Genomic DNA, 9342 nt, shown 5'->3' with positions numbered 1-9342 from the left:
TNNTNNTTNNNNTNNTGTAATTACATGTAAACCTCTGTTTAGCTTTCAAATCCTAGATTNCACAATCTTTTGATGTTTGCAGAAATGNTTTACTGTCACTGGCTTGGCACTGAATTTTGATACCCATAAAGTACTGGCAGACTTCATGTCACTGGGATGAATGTAAGCNTTGCACAAACTTAGAGCTATTCATATATGATGAGCCTTTAACAAGCTGCCCNGTCCTCATGGGCAAACTTACCCGGCTGTAGTTGCTTTTTTNCAGTAGTAGTTCCTTTTGTTAAACCTCTAGCAATCAATACAGATTTAATTCATCTTTTAGTTTTCTTAAGAATCATGGAGACTTAACTTTCAGTTGGCCTCTCAAGGAAGAGAAAAGAAGTTGCTGCCAATAACTCCACAGCACATTTTTGGCTTTGCACTATATTCTGTTTACCATTGAATATGAATAACATGGTCATCATGAGTTTATGGTTGGAATACACCAGTACAGAGCTAACCAGGGACACAGCCAGTACTTGTCTATTGTGACTTGCTCCTTTCTTCTTCAGTTGGGGCTCACTGCTTCTTCCCTGCCTTAGGAGCCATTGGGGGTCTGAGCGGGTCAGAGACAGTGAGTTAATAATGTCAATGAAATATATTGATTTATCTGCTGTGCTTCATTATGTTAAGAGGCCAAGTTAATCAACAATTATAAAGTACATAGTTTTGCTATGTGCTAGGTAGGCTCTGCCTCCTGACCAGTAGATGTCTAAGATCTGGGGAATAGCATTCAAGAAATGCTATTGTATTTGGGGGTTACAAAAGCAGACCTAGACAAGTTGTTCACTTGAATGATATCTGTTGGTCAGACAGATTTTATTAAAAGATTATGATCATGTAAAATTACAGTCAGTACTCAACCCTTCTGGCAAAATATTTTTTTGGAAAATAAACTAAATGCCTTTATAAAAAAAATTTTTAACCCCCCAAATTTTCCTATCCAAAGGAAAGGCAGGGGCAAAAAATGGAACAGAGACTGAAGGAAAGGCCATCCAGAAACTGCCCCACCTAGGGATCCATTCCATTTGCAGACACCAAACACCCACACTATTGCTAATGCCAAGAAGTGGTTGCTGACAGGAGCCTGATATGGTGGTTCCCTGGGTGGTTCTACCAGCACTTGACCAATACAGATGCAGATACTCACAGTCAACCATTGGACTGAGCCAGGGAACCCCAATGGAAGAGCTAGGCAAAGGGCTGAGGGAATTGGAGAGGATTGTAACCCCATAAGACCAACAATATCAATGAACTGGACCACCCAGAGCTTCTAGGGACTAAATCACCAATCAAGGAGTATACACGAGGGAGTCAGGACTTCAGATACATATGTAGCAGAGGATGGCCTTATCTGACATCAATGGGAGGAGAGGGAGGCTTGAGTAAGGGGATGCTAGAGTGGTGAGGCAGGAGAGGGTGAAAAAGCACCCTCATAGAGGCAAAAGGGAGGAGGTAGAGAGGGAATGAGATGGGGGGCTGTAGAGGGGTAACCTGGAATGGGGGGTGTCATTTGAAATGTAAATGAATAAAATAATAAAAATTAAAAGTAATCCTTTCAATTTTAATATGAAAAAAAGAAAGAAAAATGCCCTCATCAGACAGCCCCATTGGCAAGCTTGTGAGACAATAAATATTTTCTTGATTAAGAATTTAAGTGTGTGAGGTGGGTCCCAGCCTATTGTGGGTGGTGCCACCCCTGGGCATGTGGTCTTTAGTCATACAAGAAAGCAAAGTGAGCAAGCCATAAGGAGCCATAAGCAGGACTTCATGGTTTCTGCCTCTGACTTCCACTAGTGATGGAATGTGACATAAGAGTCATAAACTGGGTGGGCAGTGGTGGCACACACCTTTAATCCCAGCACTCAGGAGGCAGAGGCAGGCGTATTTCTGAGTTCAAGGCCAGCCTAGTCTACAAAGTGAGTTCCAGGACAGCCAGGGCTACACAGAGAAACCCTGTCTTGAAAAACAAACAAACAAACAAACAAACAAAAGTCATAAGCTGAAATAAACATTTTTCCCCAAATTTTTCTTATTCTTGTTTTTTTTTTTTCCTCCCACAGCAATTGAAATCCTAATAAAACATCTCACTACTCCTTGTTACCCTAGAAATGGATAGCCATGGGTCAAGAGAAAGTTTAAAAACAATCTCCTTCCCACCACCCTTTCCTTGAAACCTATAAGGGACTCCTTTTCTGGCCCAAGGATCTGCACTTTACTCAGAGAATCGCTGTTGCTGCCTGCCCATCTATGGACTTAATAACTCAATATAATTCTTACACCTCTGGGCAATTTACCTGAGTCCTCTGTGAACCCCAAACACAACACCTTTGATTCATAGTTAAATACTTGCTTTTTTCTTCTTCCTATTTTCACTCCAACACTTTGACACCAGCCTTGCCCACTCATGGTTGAGTACATTGTGATTATGGGTCATTTTTCTCATTAATCCTGGATTGGAGAGAGAGATGAATCTCATGGGATACTGGTAATGAAGCAAATCTGGAGGGGGAGTTTTAGCTACCCCTTAATAGGTATTCTGCAAAGTTTTCTTTTTAAAACTTGCATTAGCCTTTTACTTAAACAATATAAATACTGGTGATCTGAATTTATGTGCCTTTAGTCAAAATCTACACAAAAATTCAATACAAAAATTAGCATTTCTTCAAACTACATGTTTCTAAACTTTTCTTTCTTTTCTTTGAACACCTTTTTTTCTTTTATAGTTTTCTTTTATCATTTTTTGTTTTTTAATACATCTAGACCACACTTTCCCCTCCTTCCACCCCTCAGAGGCCCCAGTTCCCCATCCCCCAGATCCACCCCCCCTCTTTTTCTCTTCAGAAAAACATCAGGCCTCCCAGGGATTTCAGCCAAAGGTGGCATAACAAAATACAGCAAGACTAGGCACTAACCCTCATATCAAGACTGGACAAGTCAACTCTGTGAGAGGAAAAGGGTCCAAAGAGTTGGCAAAAGCGTCAGAGACAACCCCATTCCCACTGTTAGAAGTCCCTCCAACAAAAAAACCCATGCTAACAACCATAACGTATATGTAGAGAACCTAACACAGAACCATGCAGGCTCAGTGATTGCTTCTTCAGTCTCTGTCAGCTCCTATGAGTTAATTCTGTGGTCCATGTTCTCTTGGTGTCCCCAACCCCTCTGGTTTTTACAATTCTTCTTCCCACTTCTTTCAAGGACTTCCCCAAACTCCAAGGGGAGGGACCAGATGGAGATCATCAATTTGGGCTTGGTTCATTCTAATGTTTGGCTGTGGGTCTCTGTATCTGCTCCCATTAGCTGCCAGAGGATGCCTCTCAGATGATGATTGGGCTAGGCACCGATCTATGAGTATAGCAGGATATCATTAGGATTTTTTAAAAAAAGATTTATTTATTATATTTAAGTACACTGTAACTGTCTTCAGACGCACCAGAAGAGGCCATCAGACCTCATTACAAATGGTTGTGAGCCACCATGTTGTTGTTGGGTTTGAACTCAGGACCTCTGGAAGAGCAGTTAGGGCTCTAAATCACTGAGCCATCTCACTAGCACAAGATTTTTTATTTTATTTTATTTATTTTTATTTTTAATAATTTATCATAGGTCCCTGGGCTATCCAGAATATGGTTTCTGGTCATCCAGGAAGTTTTGGGAATCTGCTCCCTCTAGTGACCTAGGCCTGAAATTAGACCAGTCATTGGTTGGCCACTTCCTCCCTTAAGTTCTGTGCCACCTTTGCTCCAGCACATCTTACAGGCAGGTTGTAGGTAGCAGGTTTTGTAGCTGGACTGGTGTTCCTGTCCTCCACTGGAAGCTTTGCCTGAGAAGAAACACAGGAAACCTGCCCCAATCTCTGTGTGTCAAATACTGCACTCTCCTGCCCAGGCACGCAGCCAGAGCAGTTAGTACCCCTTTCCCCTTTCCCCCAACATAGATGCTTCTGGCCTTTGAAGTGGGCAGACAAAAGAGAGCCCAATCTGGCGCCCGAATATTGTGATCCTTCTTTCATAACAGCACTCTCCCAAGCACAGATGGCTCCGACCTTTGAAGGACACAGGATTTAGTAACCTTGAAGTGATTAAGTCCACTCGTTCTCAGGCAGCTGTGATTGCGTTATAAAAACATGCTGGTCTCTGATAAATTATTTCTTCCCAGGTCAAAAAGGTCTTGTTGCAGCTGTGCAATTCTTCCTCCCTGTCTGAACAAATACTATTGGTTCTCTTTTCCCCTTCCCAATCATGTAACACCAGGGGTCGAGAGCCCCAGTTTATGCATCCTCCTATATATACCTCAAACCCCTAGATTTAGGGGTCACTGTGCATTGGGAAGGATAGCGAACCGGGTCCCGGCTCCCATAATAAAAACTCTTTGTATATTACATTGGTGTCCCTATTTCTGGCAGTCTCCTGGGGTTCCCGCAAACTGGACATAACACCTGGTTACAGAAGATGGCCAGTTCATCTTTCTTCGTTAACTAATCCTGTCTTGGAGGAAAAGACAAGTTAAGTGGGAAGCTGATGAAGGAGGAAATCTGGAAGCAGAGTTTTAGTTACCTCTTGTTTAGACATTCCACAAAGTTCTGTTTTCTGAACATTTTTATACCTCTGGAGAAATGATTTCATTGTTGTTGGCCTCGCAGCTAATGGTTGACTACTAATGTGCTCATTTTTAGCTTGAAAATGTTCTTGAAAATGTTTCAGTCTTACAATGACTTCAATTTTTTTTTTTTTAACTGAAGAAAGGAATTCTACTAAAGGAAATAGCATTTCCTCCATGTACCACGTTCAACGATACCACATAATTTAAAAATATACTTGTCAGATTATGTCATCCTCATATTTTAACACTCCAGTGGTTGCTTCGTAGGTCAATCCCCCAGAGAGGGAGAAACAGACTGTTACACTGGATAAGCAACTTTATAAGATTGACAAAGGAACTTGTCTTAATTAACCTGCAGAACATAAGTTAGAACTCAGATACTGTGTAAACAGGAACAGGTGTTTGCCGCAGGACCAGACATATAAATGTACTCAGAATCTAGTTATGGTTTTAGCATATCTGAAGTGGAAACTGCAACTGGAAGATGGGAGGGGCAGCGATGCTCTGACGTGCAAACGAAAGTTGAAAAAAAAAAAAAATCCCTCACAAGTCCCAGAATGCATCGCAACTCAGACGGCTCGGCAGCGGGGCATGCTGGGATCTCTCCCCTCCCTGGCCAGTGAGGAAGGTCTGTTGTGACTGCGGAGGGCTCTTGGAGGCCGGGATTCTTTTTTGGGTCGCGGCGCGGCAGAGTCTCGAGAGGCTTGCCGATGGCGATCCGGTGGGCTGTGTGGGGCGCGCTTGCGGGCGGTGGCTGGCTCCTGCGGTGGGGAGGAGCGTCGGTCTAGCAGTGGGTCCGGGTCTGCAGGCCGGCTCCGGGTGGCCGCTGGTCAGGTTCCTTGCGCCCCACCGGTGCGACGTTGGCTCAGAACTTTGTCAGATTCGGGCCTTACCACCTTCGCCAACCCGTACCCAGGCTAACCCTTCGAAGGTCCTCCCTCACTTGCAGTGTATCCTTTATCTGCGGTGCCCCATTCCTTGGAATAAACGAAACTGGGTATCTAGAGAACTTCCTTCTAGAAACAGAAACTTACTTTTACTTGTCTGAAGAGAATCGAGAAAAAGGAAAACGTACAGAGATTTTGTAAACTGAAATTAGATGAAGGGAATAGTTGCCCTCGTTTTTTCCTTTCTATTACTAAAATACGTGCCGGCCAGGTGATAGTCTAGGGAAGGTCTGGGTTTGTGGTTGCTTTAAAAGGTTTTGTTTTGGTTTAGCACCTTCCTACAAGTAGTCCATCTCCCATTAGCCCATCAATCTCATAACTCGTTTGAAAATGAACCTCAGAGGGGTGAGCTATTAGCTAACATAATGAAACCAGCGTCTATACAGCCCAGTTTCCTAGAGTCTGGCAGTAAGTGCTGTTTTCTTACACTGCTCACAGCTTTTACCTTTGGGCTCTGCAGTGTTTACCTTCCATCATTATCTGACTGTAGTGACCTGTCTGGTCCAGGGTTTCCATGTATGTAAAACCCCAGCAGTGGTATTAAGTTTGACACATACAAAGCTCTGACGTGAACTAAGGTGGATTTACCCTCATTATACTACATGCAAGTAAATATGTTGATCAACATTATACTTCTGTTTTACTTTATCTTAAATGGACAACTTATTAAATATACTTTTTTTCTACCTGTTGGATGAAATACCTTGTATTATTGTTTTTTAGATGGAGTCTCACTATGCAGCTCTGAATGGTTTGGAACTCAGCTATGTAGATCAGGCTGGCCTCCAACTAACAGACCCTCCTGTTCTCTGCCTCAGGAGTGCTGAGATTAAAAGGGTGTATCACCAATGCCTTGTTGAAATGTTTTACTCATAAATTTTATTATTACCTTTGATATCTTGACATTCAGGCACAGTATCTTTTGTCTAGAGTATTTAGAAACACAATACTAAACATGGAGTTTGTTTGTGTCATGTATAACTTGTATTTTAAAATATATTTATCTGTATGTATTTCTGTTTTCAATGTGCCAATGTTTTGACTGTCCTATATCGAGTGAGATCAGGCATAGATCCACTGGGACATGACAGCTCAGGAGGTTTGGATTTTGGTACATATGGAGTTTAAATTTTTTGATCAAGAATGCTTAACCTGTAGCTAGGCGTTCTTAGGACTTATTATAAATAAGTGTGTATATGTAAGGAATGATAAGTACAGTGAATTTTTCTTTGCCAAAGCTAATATAGCTCTAACTACTTCACAGGAGAGTCCCAAATCATTTTTATGAAATGCGCTTTTCTTCAACTCTGACTTTCAAATTTACAATTTTGTTTTACTTCTGTTCAAGGCCCACGCTCCACCATGCTTTCCTGCGACATATGTGGTGAAACTGTAACCTCAGAACCAGATATGAAAGCTCACCTAATTGTTCACATGGAAAATGAAATTATCTGTCCATTTTGCAAGTTGTCTGGTATAAATTACAACGAAATATGTTTCCATATTGAAACTGCTCATTTTGAACAAAATACACCAGAAAAAAACTTTGAGAAGCTAGCTGCAATGCAATATGACAATTCAGACCGAAAGAACACCAACCTGCAGAGTGCAGTGGAAGTTACTTCAGGCATTCATTCAGCTTGTGCATCTAACTTTCCAAAAGAGTCATCTGAAAGTCTTCCTAAAGATAGGACTTTAAAACATGAAGCTTTTTATACAGAGAACATAACTGAATCTAGAAAGTACCAAAAAAGCAGGGAAAAGAAGTCTGGATTGTCTGAGGCCCAAGGATCAATTTATGAAACAACATACAGTCCTCCCGAATGTCCATTTTGTGGAAAAATTGAGGGGTGTAGTCAAGATATGGAAATTCATGTGAAAATAAAGCATGCCAGTCTTTTAGAAAGTCCATTAGAAGGTAAAGTACTCAATTTATTTAAATTGTTATAAAAGCCGTAGTCTCAGTTTAATATGTGGTATCCAGTGAGTTGGCTTGTCAATTGCTACAATTGTGCTTTTAAGATTCAATTTATGTTCATAGTATTTTTCATTTGCTATCATTGCAATATAAAAATTATAAAGATTTTGATGCAGCTATAGAATGCTTTAGCTAAAGTAAGAGCAGTTTTGGTAACTTTCTAGTTTCTAGAGAGCATTCATACTACCACTAACCCAGAACATCTAAATTGCCCTAGATTGTGGGTTGGTGTTAATGAATTTTAGTTTGCACTGCATGATGTTTAACAAAACACACTGATTTGAAATTGCAAACACAACAAACAAAACACACCATTTGAAATTGCTGAGACTTATTTTATAGTTGGAGATAGAGATATGGACTATCTTGGTTCATGTTTCGTGAGTCTCTGAAAAATGTGTCCCACTTTCTTGAGTATCACTCAGTACCCATCACTTGGATTGTGATTATTTTCACATCTATTTCCAGTGGTTATTTTCCATCTAGGGTTTTATGAGATTGTTGGAATTCTCATTTACAATTGTAATTTGTGCATTTTTCCTTTCAGCTTTTTAAGTTTTATTTTTGTCTTTATTTTTATGTGCATGAGACTGTTGCCTTGCTTACATACTTATGTGCATTTGTGCCTGCTGCCCAGGGAGGCCAGAACAGTAATTACTGGAACTGATCCTGGGTTCTAGGCAAGAGCAGCAAGTGCTCTTAACTGCTGAGCCGTCTTAGCAGCTTCTTGTGTTTTGAGACTCTGTTGTTGGCTACATAGGTTGAGCATATTAAGTCATTTTCCTATTAAGCTTTAGGGGGCTTCATGTATTTTGGATATAAGGTTTGTTTTTTGTTTTTCATACAGAGCCTCTCTATGTAGCCCTGACTGGCCTGGAACTCCTTATGCAGACCAGAATAGCATCAAACTCAACAAGATGCACCTGCCTCTGCCTCTGGAGTGCTGTGGTTAAAGGTGTGTGCCACCACACATGTCTAGATGTAAGTCTTTTATCAGATAAGTACTTTGAAAATATTTTCTCCTGTGTATGTACATGACTTGTATTTTTTAAGCACCCTTTTTTTTTTGTTTTTACAAAGTAAGCATTTTAATTTTAATGAAGTTTATTTTAATTTATTCCTTATAGATCTTAAACCGTTGTATTTGAAAACTCACTGCCAGTTCTAAAAGTTTTTAAAGTTTTGCATTTCACAAAGAGCTATGACTTCTTTGAATTAATTTTTGCAAAAAAATTTACAAATCACCTTGGAAAAGGCCTAAAGTCAATGTATATTCTTTTTTTTTTATTCGATATTTTCTTCATTTACATTTCAAATGCTATCCCAAAAGTCCCCTATACCCTCCCCCCACCCTGTTCTCTACTCACTCACTCCCACTTCTTGGCCCTGGCGTTCCCCTGTATGGGGCATAAAAAGTTTGCAAGACCAAGGGACCTCTCTTCCCAATGACGGCCCTATAGGCCCTCTTCTGCTACATATGCAGCTCTGGGCTTACTGATTAGTTCATATTGTTGTTCCACCTATAGGGTTGCAGACCCCTTCAGTTCCTTGGGTGATTTCTCTAGCTCCACCATTGGGGGCCCTGTGTGCCATCCTATAGCTGACTGTGAACATCCACTTTTATTTGCCAGGCACTGGCATAGCCTCACAAGAGATAGCTATATCAGGGTCCTTTCAGCAAAATCATGATGACATATGCACTAGTGTCTGGATTTGGTGGCTGATTATGGGATGGACCTCCGGGTGGGGCAGTTTCTGGATGGTCCATCCTTT

The 9342-nt window shown here is 41.0% G+C and overlaps 1 protein-coding gene across 5 annotated transcripts in view; it reads left to right on the top strand.

The window, feature by feature from the left end:
* The first annotated feature begins 5220 nt into the window (after window positions 1-5220).
* The window catches only part of Zup1 (zinc finger containing ubiquitin peptidase 1), a 34702-nt gene continuing 30580 nt past the window's right edge, over window positions 5221-9342 (top strand). The window contains exons 1-3 of one of the 5 annotated variants that reach the window (XM_029542520.1): window positions 5385-5594; window positions 6153-6199; window positions 6940-7509. In XM_029542520.1, coding sequence (XP_029398380.1) covers window positions 6954-7509 — 556 coding nt within the window. In that variant the 5' untranslated portion in view covers window positions 5385-5594; window positions 6153-6199; window positions 6940-6953. The other 4 variants (XM_029542518.1, XM_029542519.1, XM_029542521.1 and 1 more) reach the window with 4 other exon arrangements.

The sequence above is a fragment of the Mus pahari genome, chromosome 9 (genome assembly GCF_900095145.1).
Source record: "Mus pahari chromosome 9, PAHARI_EIJ_v1.1, whole genome shotgun sequence".
Taxonomy (NCBI): domain Eukaryota; kingdom Metazoa; phylum Chordata; class Mammalia; order Rodentia; family Muridae; genus Mus; species Mus pahari.
The sequence above is the reverse complement of the archived record's forward strand: the minus strand, read 5'-3'. Positions and strand labels throughout refer to the sequence as shown.